The sequence below is a fragment of the Schistocerca nitens genome, chromosome 9, assembly GCF_023898315.1.
Source record: "Schistocerca nitens isolate TAMUIC-IGC-003100 chromosome 9, iqSchNite1.1, whole genome shotgun sequence".
NCBI classification, from domain to species: Eukaryota; Metazoa; Arthropoda; class Insecta; order Orthoptera; family Acrididae; genus Schistocerca; species Schistocerca nitens.
Window position 1 is genome coordinate 436824621 of NC_064622.1, and position 20421 is coordinate 436845041.

Below are 20421 nucleotides of genomic sequence, written 5' to 3' on the forward strand. Positions count from 1 at the left end.
ATTCTCTTCCACACATGGCTACACTCTGTACATATACTTTCAGAAAAGACTTCCTGACAATTGAATCTATATTCGATGTTAAAAAATTTGTCTTCTTCCAAACACTTTCCATTCAGTTACAAGTCCATATTTTATATCCTCTCTACTTCGATCATCATCAGTTATTTTTCTCCCAAAATAGGAAAACTCATCTACTACTTTATGTGTCTCATTTCCTAATATAATTCCCTCAGCATCACCTAATTTAATTCGACTACATTCAGTTGCTTTTGTTGATGTTCATCTTATATCCTCCTTTCAAGACACTGTCCATTCCGTTCAACTGCTCTCCCCGGTCCTTTGCTGTCTCTGACAGAATTACAATGTCATCGGCAAATTTCAAAGGTTTTATTTCTTCTTCATAGCTTTTAATTCCTACTCCAAATTTTTCTTTTGTTTCCTTTACTGCGTGTTCAATATACAGAATGAATAACATTGGGGATAGGCTACAACCCTGTCTTACTCCCTTCCCAACCACTGCTTCCCTTCCATGCCGGCCGGCCGGGGTGGCCGAGCGGTTCTAGGCGCTACAGTCTGGAACCGCGCGACCCCTGCGGCGCAGGTTCGATTCCTGCCTCGGGCGTGGATGTGTGTGACGTCATTAGGATAGTTGGGTTTAAGTAGTTCTGTTCTAGGGATCTGATGACCTCATCAGTTCCTTAGGTTAGTTAGGTTTAAGTAGTTCTAAGTTCTTGGGGTCTGATGACCTCAACAGTTAAGTCCCATACTACTCAGAGCGATTTTTGAACCTTCCAAGCCCCTCGACTCTTATAACTGCCATTTGGTTTCTGTACAAATTCTAAATAGTCTTTAGCTCCCTGTATTTGACTCCTGCCACCTTCACAATTTGAAAGAGAGTATTGCAGTTAACATTGTCAAAAGCCTTCTCTCACTCAACATATGCTAGAAACGTAGGTTTGTCTTTCCTTAATCTATCTTCTAAGATAACTCGTAATGTCAGTTTGCCTAACGTGTTCCAACATTTCCACGGAATCCAAACTGAGGAATGAATGATGGATGTGTATGCCATAGCAAATTGTTCGGCTTCGTAGGAAGTGTACGACTCAATACGATACGTCCGTCATAAACAGATATGCTGTGTATCGCCTGTCACGTGTACGAATTACGCAAGAAAATATCATCAGGAGTGCCGGATATCGTCTTAGTAATCAGATACTGAACCGTTCCTTATCAAAGGAAGTGACGGCTGAGCTAAGGATACGGTTCGATAATAAATAAACGGCCACACAGCACGAAGACATTGTGGACTCACTCTTTCAGCCGCTACACCTGAGAGGAGCAACCCGTTCGAGATGGTGAAACAGTTCTCAGGAAAGAGCTATGCTCTCGACGTGGCCAGCTTGGAGAACATGGAGGCGTTCCTTGACGCCAGTGGTGAGTGAATAGATCAGTAAACTTTTATTAACTCTGGAACATATCTTGTATCTACATTACGAAAAAAGTAAAAAAAACTAAGGCAGCAGAAAGGTCTGTAGAGTTGGCCAGAGTTAAGTGAAATGTCAGAAGAAAACATAAGCGTGAACAATCTGCAGAGTACTTGGACCTCTTCGAATAGAGTGTGCAATTACATAGAAAGTTTATAAGATTAGGTCGTATTAAATCAGTATATATGAATACACAACTGCGTCATTCTGATCAAATTTTTCAAGCGGTTTACGGGGGGAACAAAGAAGGAGCCTCCAATAAGACTGCACTAAACAAAAGCAGTCAAAAGTGTTATCGACCTATGCACGGATGGCCAACCCTTTAACCATCATTATGCACTAAGAAACAACATCGAAGCCTCAAATACCACTCCGTGTTGTTAAAGGGTTTTCTTCGGAACGACTTCATTTAACAATGAAGGATTGCTTTACTGAAATTATCATGGACCGACCTATGCAAACGTCGTAGAATTGATGTACATTTATGTTGAGAAAAGAAGATAGGACGTTGATACAGAACATGCACAACAGCATGTTCTGGAGAAATGATTAGCATTTGAAGAATGTCGGCTTGCGGGCTCAGTGTCAACATCGATATCACAGTGCAACACCACCTATCTAAAAATGTGCCTGCGACTCTCGTTCTGGCTATACAGCAAAGGTAATGGATCAGTGGGGCTTCAGGCAGGATGCCTCGCATGCATGAACCGTGCTGTCAAATCAGTGAGTCTGAAAGAGAGCGCAGATTGACATGAGAGAATGTGATGCATGCATCAGAGAAACTGCTGCTGGTGTGGGACGAAGAGTTTCGACAGTACAACGGGTGTATGCCGAATGGTTGACGGAAGGCTGTAGAACACGACGAGACGGGTCAGGTCGCATCACCCAGACCACCCCCCGAGGACATGGACGCCTCATCCTTATGTCATTGCAGAACAGATCTGCGTCTGCGTTCTCCTCGCCTCTGGCGAAACAGTAGAACAGTGCGATACATCCTACACTATTATGGGTGACCGTCTGTCGCAGTTCATTAAGGCACGGCTTACGTATGCCACCTTTGACGAATGTGCAGAAACATGCTAGACGGCGGTGGTGTATGAAACTACGTCATCGCAGACAGTAAGGGCATCAGATAGTGTTTTCGGACGAATCCAGGTTGTGTGTGTTTGAAAAAGATGGCCTCTTGCTGGTTCGCTACAGAAGTCGGGAACAGCATCTTAGTGACTGCATTCGCGCAAGAAATACAGCGCAAAATCAAGACCTTGTGGTGTGAGATGCTATTGGGTACAAATACGAATCACAGTTGGTGCATGTCCAGGACACTGTGGCCAGTGCGACCTTCGTGAATGACGTCCTGCATCTCGTGGCCATATCCTTTCTGCACAACACCCCAGACGGCATTTTTCAACCAGACAATGCACGACGACAGGTTGCCCCAAGAGCACGTGATTCTTTGCGTCACAGGACGTCGTCCGTTTGCCTCGGCCCACCTGACCACCAGGCTTGTCGTCACTGGAAAACATGTGGGATATGGTGAAACGACAGGTGCAGCTCCGTGACCCAGTGCCAAACAGCACAGGTAACTTAGGACCCAGATGAACGCAGCATGGACGGCTACACTACAGGACACCATTCGCGTCTTATACTCGCTGTTGCCATCACGTGTGTCACAAGTTATGAGGGCGCATGGCGGACCAAGTGCCTTCTAGGCATCAGGACACATGTTGAACCGAGGTGACTGAATGCTAATCATTTCTGCAGAACATACTAATGTACAGTTCTGTGAATATGAGCGTCCTATTGAGGGTGCTCTGTTTTTCTGGAAATGAGTGTTTGATTCCCAGAGAGTCTTATTTTACACGTAGAAAGACTCCTGCACTGTCAAAAAAGACGCATCACTGTTTTAGAATTTTTGAAACCAATCAATTTGGCAAATTAAAAAATTAAAAACATAATGGAAAACTTTAAATGTCATATCATTATGTGGGTATAATAGCACAGACAGAAACGGTGAAGACCTTAAACTTTTTCACGATTCGAAGCATCGGTATTGTAATGTGAACAATATATAGATCACGAATGTCCTTGACCAACATGTCGTGAAACTTGTAGAAGATCCTATACCCAGAGCTTAACATTGGCCATTAACAAGTGGAATCAGATGGCCTCTGACTCTGAAAATGTTCCAATTTAAAGACGTTTCAAGTTAAAAAAAGGTAATGGAATGATTTCGAACTAGAGATAGACCAAGTGATAACTAACAACATAAAATTACAGGATTTTTGTAGACACAACGGAGAAAATATCACGTAAGCATATTATACGATAAGGCAGGACTCTAAACCTAGTGGGAATAACACAGCACGTCAATTAATTACTCAGTGCGTTCCGAGAACAGTTTGACGAAGACTCCTTTGCTGAAGAAGCCAAAACCGCAGGCGAAGTCTAGACCGCACCACTCAATGATGGAAGGAAAGAAAAATAGATGGAACTGCTGAATGATCTGGACATGACGCATAATAGGGGGCTTTTCTCTTTGGGTCATCAGTCATCTAACGCCCGGTGTGGCCGAGTGGTTCTAGGCGCTACAGTTTGGAACTGCGCAACCGCTACGGTCGCAGGTTCGAATCCTGCCTCGCGCATGGATGGGTGTAATGTCCTTAGGTTAGTTAGGTTTAAATAGTTCTAAGTTCTAGGGGACTGCTGACCTCGGAAGTTAAGTCCCATAGTGCTCAGAGCCATCTGAATCATTTCACCATCAGTCATCTGACTAGTCGGCTTGCGCTCGGCATGGTCTCCTCTCCTGTGGCAAGCTCTATATCAGAGTAGCACTTGCACCCTACTTCTTGAATTACCTGTAGGATATATTCCTGTCTTTGTCTTCCCCTTCCCCTCGAATTTTTACCCTTTACAGATCCCTCTAGTCCCATGGAAGCTACTCCCTAGTGTCTTAAAAAGCACACATTAAAAAAAGTTTTCCATCACCTCGGATCCGAGAGTGCCGGAGCCTGTACAGAAAATATGAATAGAGATCAACGTAATTTCCGCCCATTTTATTGCTCATGGCAACCACCATACAGACCTTCAGATTGCTCTACACACCGGTACCTCTACTACCCAGTAGCACGTCCTCTTGCACTGATACACCCCTGTATTAGTCGTGGCATACTATCCACAAGTTCATCAAGGCACTGTTAGTCCACATTGTCCCACTTCTCTACGGCGATTCGGAGGCGTAGATCCATCAGAGTGGTTGGTGGGTCACGTCGTCCATAAACAGGCCTTTTCAATTTATCCTAGGCATATACGATAGGGTTCTTGCCTGGAGAACATTCTGGCCACTCTAGTCGAGAGATGTTGTTGTCCTGAAGCAGGTCACTCACTTTATGGGGTCGCGAATTCTCGTTCATGAAGACAAATGCCTCGCCGCCAAAATGCTGCCGATATGGTTGCACTATCGGTTGGAGGATGGCACTTACGTATCGTACAGCCATTACGGCGCCTTCCGCGACCACCAGGAGCGTACATCGACCCCACATAATGCCACCCCAAAACGCAGGGAAGCTCCACCTTGCTACACTCGCTGGACAATGTATCTAAGGCATTCAGCCTGACCGGGTTGCCTGCAAACACGACTCTGACGATTGTCTGGTTGAAGACATATGCGACACTCAATCGGCGAAGAGAACATGACGCAAATTCTGAACACCCAATTCGGCATGTTGTTGTGCCCATCTTTACCGCGCTGCATTGTGTTGTGGTTGCAGAGATGGAGCTCGTCATGGACGTCGGGGGTGAAGTTGCGCATCATGCAGCCTTTCGCGCACTGTTTGAGTCGTAACGCGACGTCCTGTGGCTGCACGAAAGGCGTTGCTGTCAGGGTTCCTCCAAGCCATAATCCGTAGTTAGCGGTCTTCCACTGCAGCGGCAGTCCTTGGGTGGCCTGAGCTAGACATGTCATCGACAGTTCCTGTCTGCTTGTATCCGAACAACATCGCTTTTGTTCACTCCGAGACGTCTGGACACTTCCCTCGTTGAGAGTCCTTCGTAACACAAGGTAACAATGCGGAGTCGATCCAACCGCGGTATTGACCGTCTAGTCACGGTTGAACTACAGGCAACATGAGCCGTGAGCCGTGTACCTCCTTCCAGCTGGAATGACCTGAACTGATCGCCTCTCGGTCCCTCCCCGTCTAATAGCCACTATTCACGTATGGTTATTGACATTTTTGGCGCGTTTAGTGACGTCTCTGAACAGTCAAACGGACTGTGTCTGTGATACAATATCCACAATCAACGTCTATCTTCAGGAGTTCTGGGAACCGAGGTGATGCAAAACGTTTTTTGATCCGTGTATATCCTATCATCCAGTACCTTCATCTTGTCGGTATTTTCCATATGTTCCTTCCTTCGCTGATTCTATAGAGAACCTTCTCATGTCCTGTCTTATCAGTTCGCCTAATTTTCATGCAGCACGGCATGTCAAACGCTTCGATTCTGTTATATTCCAGTTTTTGCACAGTCCACGATTCACTACCATACAAAACTGTGCTCCAAACGTACATTCTCAGAAACTTCTTCTTTAAATATAAGCCCACGTTTCACGCTATCAGACTTTTTCGGCCAGGAGTACCTTCTTTCCCTGTTCTAGTCTGCTTTGTATGTCCTTCTTGCTTCGTACGTCGTGGATTATTTTGATTCCAAGGTAGGAGAATTCCTTAACTTCGTACGGCAAACGTCCATGAAAATAATAAATAACAGCAGCAATTATCCAGAGGATGACACGGCGGTCGGATGGTCCGATGGGCCACTTGTGGTTTGAAGAGAGAGTGCTTTTTAGCAATTATCCAGGTGTAGCTCGATATAATTCCAACTATGTTACACCAAACCAACTTGCTTATCATGTCATTAAGGCCGGCCGCGGTGGTCTCGCGGTTCTAGGCGCTCAGTCCGGAACCGCGCGACCGCTACGTTCGCAGGTTCGAATCCTGCCTCGGGCATGGATGTGTGTGATGTCCTTAGGTTAGTTAGGTTTAAGTAGTTCTAAGTTCTAGGGGACTGATGACCACAGATGTTGAGTCCCATAGTGCTCAGAGCCATTTGAACCATTTGAATCATGTCATTAACAATGAGTAAATAATAAATAAAATAAAATCACAATAAGTGCTAAGAGTAAGAGAAGAACACAACGTGATAGGAGAACCAACTAAGGCAGCAATAAACCAGACACAGGAAAAGAAAGCAGCAAGCCCGGACGATATTCGAACTGAACAAATTAAACGTGACTAGGAACCGGTTAATGAAAATGTTCAGTATGTCCTTTCTGGACTACCGGATCCAAAGACTATGGCGAAACACCCACTTAGTGGCTTTGCTTAAACGTGGGAAGGAACCGTCACATCCGAAAACTTCCGCTCAGCATCCGTCCTATCCAATTGGTACAGAATTTTTGAACGAATGCTTTACAAGAAAGTCGCAGAAAAAATAAACGAGATGATAAAACCAGAAGAGGCAATTTTCAGGCCTGGAAATCATAATGTGGACAAATATTTAAATTTACCCTGCTCATAGAAGATAGTTGTGAGAAACAGTTTTTGATGCGAGACATTTTCATTGATTTAACAGCAGCGTATGCAACAGTTAACCACAAAAAAATTACTTTGCACATTGTGTAAAATAACAAAAGACGTTAGACCCACTTGCCTAACAATAGGAAGTTCAGTGTCACTCTACAACAGAAAAAGTGGAATTGGAGAAATAAAAAAGATAATACAGCTTACCTCCAGGAAGTGTATTGGCACTGTTATACAAAGTTCATACCAACGATATACCAAATTTTTCGTCTATATGAACAGGATGTTAATCACACTCGGGGGTAAAAATTTGCTGAGGCAGAAATTAAGCTCTCGAAAGCCTTGGAGAACCTTATAATATACTTTTCCCAGAGCAGTCAAACAGTCTGCTGAAACCGAATCCTAAGAAGAACCGTCTCTGCAGTTCTCACCTTTACAATTAAGAATCCACAGCAAAGATTTACATAAAATGGGGGGAGGGGGGCGGGGGACGCGCCCCTGGAGCATGAACCTAATCCGATCTATGTGTCCGATTTGACGGTACTCTTTCTTTCAAACACCACTGCACTGAATGAAATGGAAAAGGTAACTCAAGGAGCTATCTACTGAGAAACTGACTGGTACATCATGAGCAAAGCATCCCGAGTTTTTAAATGCCACTGCTGTGGTTGTAAGTCTTGCAGTGGGATAGTGTATACCGCTGAGGTGAGAAACATCAGCTCATTCAAATAAAGTAGACGTTTCCCTTAATAAGACAGCAAGAATTATTACTGGATGCTTGAGACATATACCGTTGGCTGCTGTTTACCCTTTCGCAGATATAGCTACATCCCAAACTTGATAAACGGTTGCTGCAGACGAAGAATTGTAGATGCGAACAGAAGGCCCAAGACATACGCTACACTTGGTATCCCAGGAGGAAAGGTCGGTATTCATGGATGTGATAGGATCCACCTTTCGAGGCAAGAAGGTACAGTAAACATGGGCTCTGAAGTGCATACATTAAGAGCTATGAGCACTTGTTCAACTTCGCTGTTATGCTGCAGGCTCTGTGCTTTCCTTATTTTGAAATGAGGTAGTATGAAAAACAATAAACAATTATTCAGTGAACATGACCTCTGAAATGCATACCTTAAGAGCTATGGGCACTTGTTCTGTAGAAAAAGTGTATTTCCCAGCAACGAAGATGAGCAAGTGCTCATGTAATGACTTTAGAGCCCATGTTAACTCGACACATTTTCTTGTTTTGGCCCGTACTACCACATTTCAAAATATGTAAAGCAAAGAACCTGCAGTAGAAGACATTGCTTTCACAGTATCAAAGATGGCAGCTCGTAGCTCATATGATATGCATTTCAGAGTTCTTATTTACCAGAATTTTGTGCTTAGAATGATCCTTTCTGTCATATCCTTGAATACTGACCATCCACCTGGGGCACCCTCGATAACCACACTGTTTTCACCCCCCACCCCACCCCTTTACAACCATACTTGAGATTAGACTTCTAGAGCCATCTGTACGGCGGGAGACACCGGTTAACGTTATTTACGAATTGAAAGAAGGTCCGTGAGGGCCACAGAATTGCATACCCCACATGAAGAACGTTCAGTCGCCAACGATAAGGAGTCTCTAAATGCGAAAAGATCCTTAATAAATAGGAATATGTAGAGGACGACTTATGAGACTCCTCTTGTTCGAAGCAGTAAATCTGCAAGACTTAAGTTTCACCGAAGGACTGCACTGCAAAAACTGCAGAGTACTGGAGAGGAAAGAATTAGTGCACAACGGTCACGGAAAGTAAAGTAATTGAGTACTGGATTATCATTATTTTCCAGAACCGCTATCAAGAGGATGTATGACAAATTTTCCATAAATGTCCTCACTTTTTTCAAACGTGGTGTGGAAAATACTGTCAGTTAACTAAAGAATGGAAAGCAGCATGGCAGAACGCTGGAAAAGTCGATTACAAAAACTTTATCAAATCAAAATTCTCTGGCACCTCCTGCTATCATAAAAGACGATAGTATTTCGAATATAAATCTGTGCACTGGTTCTCAACTGAGATATTTGAAGTATGTCATTGTTTCACGGCTTTGTAACAATGGGTACATGAGGATATTTACTTACCGTTATGGATGACGACATCAATATTTTTTATTTTAGAGAAGTTAATTTACTCACGATTTACACATCAAATCGCTGATTGGTTCAAATGGATCAAATGGCTCTGAGCACTATGGGACTTAACTGCTGTGGTCATCAGTCCCCTAGAACTTAGAACTACTTAAACCTAACTAACCTAAGGACATCACACACATCCATGCCCGAGGCAGGATTCGAACCTGCGACCGTAGCGGTCGCGCGGCCCCAGACTGTAGCGCCTAGAACCGCTCGGCCACATCGGCAGGCAAATCGCTGATTGTATGGGAAAAGAACAGATCAACTGATATTGATATTTAAAGAATGAAAAGCACATCCTATGGTAGGCTGAAACTATCTTGGAAGAGTGAGTTGGAAACCAGTGTCATGCAGACGAATGTGTAAGTGTTTTGGCTGGAGTCACCTCTAAACTTGAGGTGAAAATAGCGACGTATTCAGGGTTTATTTTCTATTCATCACTTTGGCAGAAAACGTACACATTTTACCTAAGAACAAAGAATGAGGAATGCAAACCATAGACAGCTGCAGACCAGAACTTGGTAACAAGAAATTTCGATTTTGTGTTTTCTTGCACCAGACACACACACAAAAAAAATTCTTTGATCTGAGTATTGGTTAACGCTGGGGATACCTTTCCAACATCGTTGCAATCTTCTTTCAAAGCATAAAAGTCGTGCTGTATTATATACAACTGATCAACCACTTTTCTGTATGACTGCCATGTGTATTTTTATTTAGAATACAATTATTTTGTGTGTAGCTATTAAGAATATTCGATGTAGATGAACCATTGTAAGAAAAAAATGTTACTCAACATCAATGCCACTAACTGTAGCTCTTCCTAACACATGAATAGATGTAACTGACTGTTAGAAGTGTGCTGAGGTGTGTTTAGATCCACATCTACATTAATAAAAAGCTAAAACCAGCTAACAGTTTCTAGGGCCAGTAAAAATTTGATTTTACACGTTTTATGTAATTATTGGCCGCATTCAAAAATGTAAAATAATGTTATGATCTACTCATTACGAGACGTAATCCTACGTTAAAGTTTTAATACTATAAGTTCTGTTTTAAAGTTAGAGATTGTGTACATGTCTAGAAACATCGTATCTCATGCTTTGCACGTTACCCAGGCTCATCCTGCATTTGAAAATCAGAACACTTGACACACAATTTCAAACCTTTTCGAAACTTGTTCTCGCTGATACCAAAAAGAGAAAATAACGAAAGCATAGAAATTTTTCCTGTTTTGCAGTTCATGCAGTTAAAACTGATGATCAGACACGATGTTTTATTATTCCTTACTCCTAAGTCCGTTTGGAACAATTTTGGACACAGTAGCCATAAATGCCACAGATTATGGCTACACTATTATATTTTATGCAGCACATAGTCCAGGATGTGTGACGTTGTAGACATTGATATGTGTGAAAAACTAGCTATTCTTAAAATTTATCGCAAATTTACCAGATTATACTCATCCAGTGTTTCTTCATGAGAGCACCAACTTCCAACACTTGAAATATAACTTCAAGACTTTTCTAAAGTTGTTCTCCCTTAAAAGCTCACAAAATAATGAAAGAAAACAATTTATCACTTAGCAAATGTTCATTTTGTACTCAGTAAAAAAATCGGCATCAAGTGTGACTTTTCAGTTTATTATTTCTTTACCACAAATTACATACGTGGACGATCGATTATTTAACGGATCAGGGTAGGAGGTTACTGTTTTATAACATGTTGGACCCTGTAATCTTAGGACAAAGATGATATAAACTGATGTCAATAACAAAACATGTGAGTAAAGGAAACTTGCATTACACAAAAGCATATCATTAGAATTATGTGTGAAGCTCATCTGCAATGTGAGTAATCATTGTAAGCATGTGTACATCTTCCATTGTTATCTAACACCAACTATCTATGCAATATGTGACAGAAGTACTACAGCGTTTACCTATCACAGACTGAGAATACAACTTCAGATGTAAGACTCTTTTTAGTTAAAGCACGACCGGTTTCAGGCTCTTATATGCCAATCATCAAGCGTTATACTGAAACTAAACTAGAGACCAGAACTAATAATAATTTTTATACGTATCAGTGCACATAAAAACAGAAATTAAGTTCCATATAACATTTTAGAAACCAGCAGTTGGGATAGGTGTGGTAAAACTTAAGTCAATGGCAAAGTGACACCAGACAATACTACTGACGGCTGCCTGGGTACAGAAATAGGCAATGAAAACCAGGACAGTTATACTTTGCGCTGCGATTCCTAGCTCCGCAGTGGACGAGTGCAGGACGCGGTGTATCACCGGCAACTGCAGAAGATGCGGTAGCATACACGAAGGTGGAAGCAAACTGATAAACCAGAATGGCAATACTACTACATGTAAAAGCTATTATTAGCTCCAGTCTCTTGTTTATTTTCAATATGACACCTGATGATGGGCATGTAAGAGCCCGAAACTGGTTCTGTTTAAAAAAAAAACCCTTACAACTGAAGCAGTATTTTCAACGTCTGCTATAATCCTCAGTTGCGGATGATCCTCTGACGGACTCTTTGTAGTGTTTACTTAATTTATCCCACAGGAGTGACAGACCCCACACACCGCCAGCTGGCTCTGTCAGGCAAGGACACCCTGACACTGACACTGGAGGGTGACAAGGTGACGGATGTGACCCAACTAGGCGACTACAAGCACGTGCTGACATACTGCTTGGGGGAGGAGTTTGTGGAGGACACAGCCAGCCGCAAGAGGAAGAGCACCGTCACGCAAAGGGGAGCCGACACGCTGGTCAAGGTCGAGAAGTACGAGGATGGAAAGACCGTCACCATAGAGAAGACCTTCAGTGCCGACAAGATGGTTGTGGTGAGTCCAAACACTATACTTCCACTCTCAGCACATTCTGTTTTACACCTGTTCTTGTCATGTGTCGTATATGAGTGAGCATTATGCTGTCACATCTTATTGAGTTTTGAATAAATTAACAGTAGCACCTTATTTCTGATTTTCCAAGCCATAGAAGCTGAAAATAACTTTTTTAGATTTAAATAAGGCTTAATTAATCAAAGTAAGTGCGGACTTATTGAGTTTTTGATACAATCAACAAGTCACACATCCTCAGATACAGCTGTCTTGTTTAATCAACATTCTGGGATCATAAAGACGTTCTTCAAATTACTAATATTTTTTATGAAAGCTTATGAAAACTGCCTTCTGGAAGAACAGCTCGATTAGAATAAATTGATCGTATATTTTGCCTAAAATTCTTTTGATGAAATACTCTCGCAGAATCTTCGGACTGTCAAATGTATCATCTTTTGTTCTTCTTCTATGTAGCTGTGCCTACAATATTGTTGAGTATATGCCTTTATCTTCAATCACGTTTGGTGTTAGCGGTCATTAGTACTTTCTTTCGCTGTTCGTCCTTCACAGTTTATGTGGCATTTCTACAATCTCAGGATTAATCAGTTTTGAAATGGATTTGTATTCTCCATCAGATAACACAGAGTACCCTTACTGAAAATGTCACTAACACACTGAACTTCATTCAGTGTGTGATCCACTTCATCTCTGGGTGTCAGATGACTGAATTCTCAGTTCTTTTTGTCAAGCCTTCAGTAAAGAACTTGATCAGAGGAATCAATACAACAGTAGTATTAAATGTCATCCTCGTAAATGTTACCTACAACCGCAGCGAAAATTTTCGTATTTTACTATCATATAATTTGTACTCGCATATATTCTCTCTCTCTCTCTCTCTCTCTCTCTCTCTCTCTCTCTCTCACACACACACACACACACACACACACACACACACACAAGAATTTATTCAATTTGACTCTGGCCTCAAAAGCCTTTGTCATTACATTAAAACTAATTTAATGATGAACTAGGAAATCACTGTAAACAAAGTCAAGTTATCAGTATTTGATTTCTTACCTGTAATGTTATGTATATTCGTTATTTCACTAAATATCAGTACTAATCAACTGAAAAAATTTAGTCTTTTAAGGCATGGAAGACAAAAATATCCACAATGACTCACTATAAATGGAAATAATAAAACAGATTGATATACTGTGTCATAATAAAATAGCTGTATTTGTCTTTTTATTGCCAGCTTCGTTACATTATAGAAAAGGCACAACAAGAAAACAGCGCAATGCTTTTTCTTATGCAATTTGTTTTTTCTTTTACAGACCCTCACTATCGGCAACGTCACAGCAAAAAGGATCTACAAGGCAGTTTGAACTCTGTTTTTGAAAATACAGTGTATTTATTGTGTGTACAGTGAAAAACTTTCATCGGAAAGATTTCCTGACTGTACCCCACCGTTATCTCTTAAGTTATTATATTTTTGTAGTCTGTTTCACGAATAAATTAAAGTTAAAACGTTGAGATCCGATCCTATTTGTCACCAATTCTGTTGCTTTATTTTAAAATACAGACCAAAGCGACTAGTATGTAACATGTTGCAGACTGATTCCGTAATTAATATAGTGATCACTGAAAAATGCCGTCAAACCTGTATTCTGAAGTGCTCCTTACACCTTAGGATGTGGAGGAGTACTTGGTGGATGAAGGGCTGAATATTTCTTTGCTACAGTAACAAACATGCAATTTATGTGTTTTCTCTGCAGGATGGCAGACTGATTCCAGTTTGTTGCATAGATGTATAACCAACTACTATAGTAATAACACCCAACGATAGCTGCTACAGCAAGACGGAATATGGACCGTCATTGTAAGACGACACGTGAATAGTAGACATTTCGTGCACGCCTTAAGCCTTAAGCGAGAACGGCTTTCAGTCAGCTTTCTTCATTTTACCTGCCGCCTTTATTCGTATAGTCAACAAGTGTGCGCTAAAGACGATATGCATTAGATATTTCTGCCACAACTATGCCAACATTTGCCAGGAGCTAATTTTTATCGAGTAATATTTTCCTCACTTCCCCTAAATTACTCCTGACGTCCTCTTATTAATGAAATTCAAGACGATTTACTACATAAACCATCCTAAAACCTTCTCTTTGAATGAATCTTCTCTGCCCAAATACTCTTCTTCATTGTCACAGAGTGATGTACTGATGGCAAGTGAGAGACTGTTTGTTTACTCTTAGGACAGTGCATCTTTTTCAGGCGATATCGGGACATGGGCACGATTCTGGGAGCAGTTTGAGCAGTCGGTTGACAACAATCCGTCGGTAACTACAATTAATAAACACATCTTTCTTCGCGGCTATCTCTCGGGAGAACCAAAGCATTTTAGTGGACGGTATTGCGGTGACGGCCGAGACGTACGCAGAAACGAAGAAGATTCTCCAAACGCGTTATGGCAACAAGGATCGAATAATTCAAGCCCACTTAGATTATCTCGAAGCCATAAAACCAATTAAGCTGTCCACCCCAGAGGAACTTAATTCAACATTCATTGAATGCCAGCGACGTATTCAAGCTCTCCGGGAACTTGGGGAAGAAGTGAACGGATACGGCCGAGTCCTCGCGCCGAAAATTTTACGCGCTTTTCCGGATGACATATGCCGCCGCTGGATAATTCACGCCAAGCGTACGGGAATATCCGAATGGGACATTTTGCAACTGATGGAGTTTCTGAACGAGTAAGTCGACGGGGCGCTTACCAAGCAGAAGATAAGCGGTGAATTTTGCAGCACTTCCAGTAACCTTCCCACAGCGTCCACACTTCACGTACACGCGAAACCTAAAAGATCGACTCCGAAGGATACCAGCGTAAAGGAACCACTCTGCGTCTTTTGCGAATCTTGCGGTCATTGAGCGCAAGACTGTAAGAAGATCGTAGGCGTTAATGATCGAACAGATAAATTGAAACTAGCAAACAGATGCTTTCTTTGTCTTCAACGTGGGCACAAAGTGTCAAATTGCAAAAATAAAGAAAAGGCTCGGTGTAAAAGACTGCATCATAAGTCCATATGTGAGGAACGAAAGGATATTAGGAGTCCTGCGGGTCAGACATGTCTTACTTCGGTGGGAAAGGTATGTGTCGCTCCCCACGGATATACGTACCTATGTTTATGGTATTTGTAGACTCAGAGAATGTTTATGACAATGTTCACTGGAATACAGTATTTGAAGCGTCGATGGTAGCACGGGCAAAATACAGGAAGCGAAAGGCTATTTACAACCAGTACTGACACCTGACGGCTGTTACAAGAGTCGAGCGGCATGAAGGGAAGCAGTGGTTGAGAAATGAATGAGAGAGGCAGGTAGCCTATTACTGATGTTATTCAGTCAGTACGCTGGGAGAGCAGTAAAGGAAACGAAGGAGAAATTTCAAGAAGGAATGAAAGCACAGGAAGAACAAATGTAATCATTTTTTCGATGACATTGTCAAAGAGACTGCAAAGGCTTTGCAAGGTCAGTTGTATGGAACGAAAAGGGTCTTGAACACAGTTTATATGACTAATATCACTAGAAGCAAAACAAACGAAATCAAATGTACTAGAAATAAATCAGGTGGTGCTGATAGAATTAGATTAGAAAATGAGATACTATAAACAGTCAGTGAGTTTTGCCGTTTGTTCAGGAAAATACGAAGAAAAGTTTTTCTGAAACTGAGAACTTTGTCATCATTCAATATAAATGTATGACTTAGCAAGTATTTCTGAATGTATTTGTGTCGAGTATAGCTTTGTATAGAAGAGAAACGAGATCGATAAGCAGTTCAGACTAGAAGAGAAGGTTTTGAAAAGAGTGCTGCAAAAGAATGTTGGAAACCAGTTGAGTTTATCGAATAAGTAGTGAGGAGGTTCTGAATCTAACTGAATGAAAACTGTGGCACAACTTGAATAAAGTAAGAAATCGTTTGATAACCACACAACCTGAGTCATCCATGAATAAACGGATTGGTAATATCAGGAAGTATGGAGGGTGAAACTGTAGAGGAAGACTAAATCTTCAGTACAGTAAACTGTTTCAAATGTATGCAGTTGGTATTGCTGAGATGAAGAGGCTTGCACAAGATTAATGTTAAGTGTTTCATGAAACAATTGCGGATTGAAGAACACCACCACCAAAACCACAGCAACAACAACAACAATAAAAATTAAAGTCTTTATGACTGTACAAAATTTTGAAAAACACAGCCCTCAGTCGTGAACACAATTAATTTGTAACATAGGTTTCGGTGTCACAAGGGACACCTTCTTCGGACAAAATTGAAACTACATGTTACAGCATAACGTGTTTTGTGTTGACTGCAGCAGAGGACACATGGCAGCCCCTAGTGGCTTGCACCTCTGTTGCATTTTATTTTAATTCTGACTATCTGACGCTGTCAGGCATGACCGCAGATTTCGAATTTTTTGGTACGTTATGCTGTAACATTTAGTTTTAATGTTGTCCGAAGAAGGTGTCCCTTGTGACACCGAATCCTAGGTTACAAATTAATTGTGTTCGCGACTGAGGGCTGTGTTTTTCAAAATTTTGTATTATACAACAGTTGCTGATTGACAGCCATGTTAAAAATCCTTATGACTGTCCTTCGAATATCCGATGCTTCCTTTTTTTCCAAATTTATTGGTACCTTAGTTCACTCACGTAAGTCAGTTAATTGTTAACATGCCTATATATGAACGTGAATCACTCCAATATACCCCTTGTAACATCATAGATTAAGAGTCGACCTGCGACAGCAATCGCACAACTTGCGTACGGGCCGCTAGACGCCGCCGTGAGCGCTAAGAGTGCATTGCGGTCGCAGGCGCGCGTGTTGCGTACTGGCCGCGAGTTGCCGCCGCGAGCGCAACCGTATACAGGGTGTTACAAAAAGGTACGGCCAAACTTTCAGGAAACATTCCTCACGCACAAAGAAAGAAAATGTTATGTGGACATGTGTCCGGAACCGCTTACTTTACATATTAGAGCTCATTTTATTACTTCTCTTCAAATCACATTAATCATCGAATGGAAACACACAGCAACAGAACGTACCAGCGTGACTTCAAATACTTTGTTACAGGAAATGTTCAAAATGTCCTCCGTTAGCGAGGATACATGCATCCACCCTCCGTCGCATGGAATCCCTGATGCGATGATGCAGCCCTGGAGAATGGCGTATTGTATCACAGCCGCCCACAATACGAGCACGAAGAGTCTCTACATTTGGTACCTGGGTTGCGTAGACAAGGGCTTTCAAATGCCCCCATAAATGAAAGTCAAGAGGGTTGAGGTCAGGAGAGCGTGGAGGCCATTTAATTGGTCCGCCTCTACCAATCCATCGGTCACCGAATCTGTTGTTGAGAAGCGTACGAACACTTCGACTGAAATGTGCAGGAGCTCCATCGTGCATGTCGTAAAGGCACATGTTCTAGCAGCACAGGTAGAGTATTCCGTATGAAATCATGATAACGTGCTCCATTGAGCGTAGGTGGAAGAACATGGGGCCCAATCAAGACATCGCCAACAATGCCTGCCCAAACGTTCACAGAAAATCTGTGTTGATGACGTGATTGCACAATTGCGTGCGGATTCTCGTCAGCCCACACATGTTGATTGTGAAAATTTACAATTTGGTCACGTTGGAATGAAGCCTCATCCGTAAAGAGAACATTCGCACTGAAATGAGGATTGACACATTGTTGGATGAACCATTCGCAGAAGTATACCCGTGGAGGCCAATCAGCTGCTGATAGTGCCTGCACACGCTGTACATGGTACGGAAACAACTGGTTCTCCCGTAGCACTCTCCATACAGTGACGTGGTCAACGTTGCCTTGTACAGCAGCAACTTCTCTGACGCCGACATTAGGGTTATCGTCAACTGCACGAAGAGTTGCCTCGTCCATTGCAAGTGTCCTCGTCGTTCTAGGTCTTCCCCAGTCGCGAGTCATAGGCTAGAATGCTCCGTGATCCCTAAGACGCCGATCAATTCCTTCGAATGTCTTCCTGTCGGGACACCTGGAAATCTGTCTCGATACAAACGTACCGCGCCACGGCTATTGCCCCGTGCTAATCCATACATCTAATGGGCATCTGCCAACTCCGCGTTTGTAAACATTGCACTGACTGCAAAACCACGTTCGTGATGAACACTAACCTGTTGATGCTACGTGCTGATGTGCTTGATGCTAGTACTGTAGAGCAATGAGTCGCATGTCAACACAAGCACCGAAGTCGACATTACCTTCCTTCAATTGGGCCAACTGGCGGTGAATCGAGGAAGTACAGTACATACTGACGAAACTAAAATGAGCTCTAACACGGAAATTAAGCGTTCCCGGACACATGTCCACATAACATCTTCTCTTTATTTGTGTGTGAGGAATGTTTTCTGAAAGTTTGGCCGTACCTTTTTGTAACACCCTATATAAGTGCCGAAGGAGTTCGGCCAACTCTCATTTTGTTGGCATCTCATTTTTGCCTATTCTCTTATTTGATTAGTTGCTTTGCTCTTATTCGTTTATGGCTCATGTTATTGTGCTCTCTTTCAGCCATTCTGATTGTTTTGATTTACTCCCAATTGAGAAGTGCTCATTTTGGCGTTTCACTTTTGCATATTTCTCATTCTGCTAATAATATGCTCCTTCGCTTTTTACAGTTAAATTGATTAACATAGCCCATGTACTGTTTGTTTATTTCAGTCTGTTAATATTTTGATGTTCTTTACATACTGTAATAATTATCGGAAGCGTTTCTTCCCTTGTGTAAAGTATTCTCGATGTAGGATTTGTTCTGTGACACAGGTGTAAGGTTTTGAATATAAATTATATACGAAACAGTGCTTTAAAAGGAATTTATTTTTTCAGTTTGTACTACATCAGACGACAATTTTGTGATATGAGGGCGAAATTTGATGGGCGAACGCATGGAAATAGTCTTAAGTGATCCCCTTTCAAAAATGAAAATTCGTGTGACACTGAAAGACGTGACACTGTAGTCATCGAAAATTTATATATGTAAAATTATACGTCACACCCTGCATCAGGGCAGTTCCTGGCATGAATCATTTCCATCCAGTTTTAGCCTTCGATAAATATGTGTGTGCCTCTAGGATAATATTTCTGAAGTGAATCGCAATTTTTTCTCCATCGCAATTTCTTCGCTGTTTGTTGTGTGTGGTGGATACAATTTGTCTATAGCCGCTACCATATCTCGGATTATAATCTCTCGCACATATATTTTTTTTATATAAATATTACAGACCGCAGGTTCTATTTCGGTTTTCCCTTTTATTGGATAAACTGCTGCTAACTAATCTGTAATTTTTCGACACTATCTCACTCAGGTTGGGAGTACATCACTTCGTTGCGTATTACACGACGCAGTGCCTTGTAATATATGATAGTCTGTTGTAAATTTAATGACACTCTTTACTAGTCACAGTAATTTAAATACCGTCCCCTCATTGTCAAGAAACAATAGTTAAGCAAAGTATGGGCTATAGTGATCGATCAGAAAATAATATTATGTGGTGTGTAGTGTTTTATCAGGCTTAAAGCAAATTAAAAAACGTAAGTGTTTCTTCAATAAACGAAGCTAAGCAATGTAGTAGGTCAGTTCTAACAGACAGTGTTTCATCCTGTAAATAAGAATATAAGTAAGAATTGAGTGTGTCGTATGTCTTGTGCGATGGTCTGATAGTAACAGTTATTGATTATCATATATTAAACTATATTCTTAATGCAAACTTTAGCACATTGTATAGTGCTTGATGTGCAAAGATATTTCTGTCAAATAAACCTAAACGAGTTTTCCGCAAACTTTTTGACAGTTGTTTTGCTACAGCTCACGCAATCTAATTCATGGTTTGAATACTACATTGTAGGAGGCTGATTGTCAATATAAAAATATTTTCAATTGCGAATTCTTTCCCCACTTGAAGCTAGCTATGATTTTCTCAAAGGCATACAACAGCCTTCCCTGCCGTAATGTGTATGAAATGGAAAAGGCGATATGAAGAAGAGGGCTAAAAGATGTTATCTAATTCGCAAAACATTTACTTGGATCACTTATTGTCCACTTACGGTAGACATCTTACTACAGCATAGTCGTGTGTTTGACAGCAATAATTCAGTAGCATACGTTACTAAATCCCAGCAGAACACGGTTTCAAACAGAGAATTTAAAATTGTATAATGCAGATTCATTAATTCTAAGAACAAGAGTGACAAACAAATACTTTGAACCAGGCATGTTTGTGTATCTTCTGT

General features: G+C 41.6%; 1 protein-coding gene across 1 annotated transcript; it reads left to right on the plus strand.

Moving 5' to 3' along the window:
* Positions 1–1315: 1315 nt before the first annotated feature.
* LOC126204299 (fatty acid-binding protein, muscle-like) lies at positions 1316–13482 on the plus strand. The gene is made up of 3 exons (XM_049938686.1): positions 1316–1434; positions 11817–12097; positions 13432–13482. Exons 1-3 carry the CDS (start codon positions 1353–1355, stop codon positions 13480–13482), a joined length of 414 nt encoding a protein of 137 aa, XP_049794643.1. The 5' UTR covers positions 1316–1352.
* The last annotated feature ends 6939 nt before the right edge of the window (positions 13483–20421 follow it).

Bases quoted from the DNA above. Each gene is read 5' to 3' on its own strand.
- LOC126204299 (XM_049938686.1), top strand. From the start codon at position 1,353: ATGGTGAAACAGTTCTCAGGAAAGAGCTATGCTCTCGACGTGGCCAGC. The intron at 1,435-11,816 runs GTGAGTGAATAG...TTTATCCCACAG, and splicing joins GGCGTTCCTTGACGCCAGTG to GAGTGACAGACCCCACACAC. The intron at 12,098-13,431 runs GTGAGTCCAAAC...TTTCTTTTACAG, and splicing joins GTGCCGACAAGATGGTTGTG to ACCCTCACTATCGGCAACGT.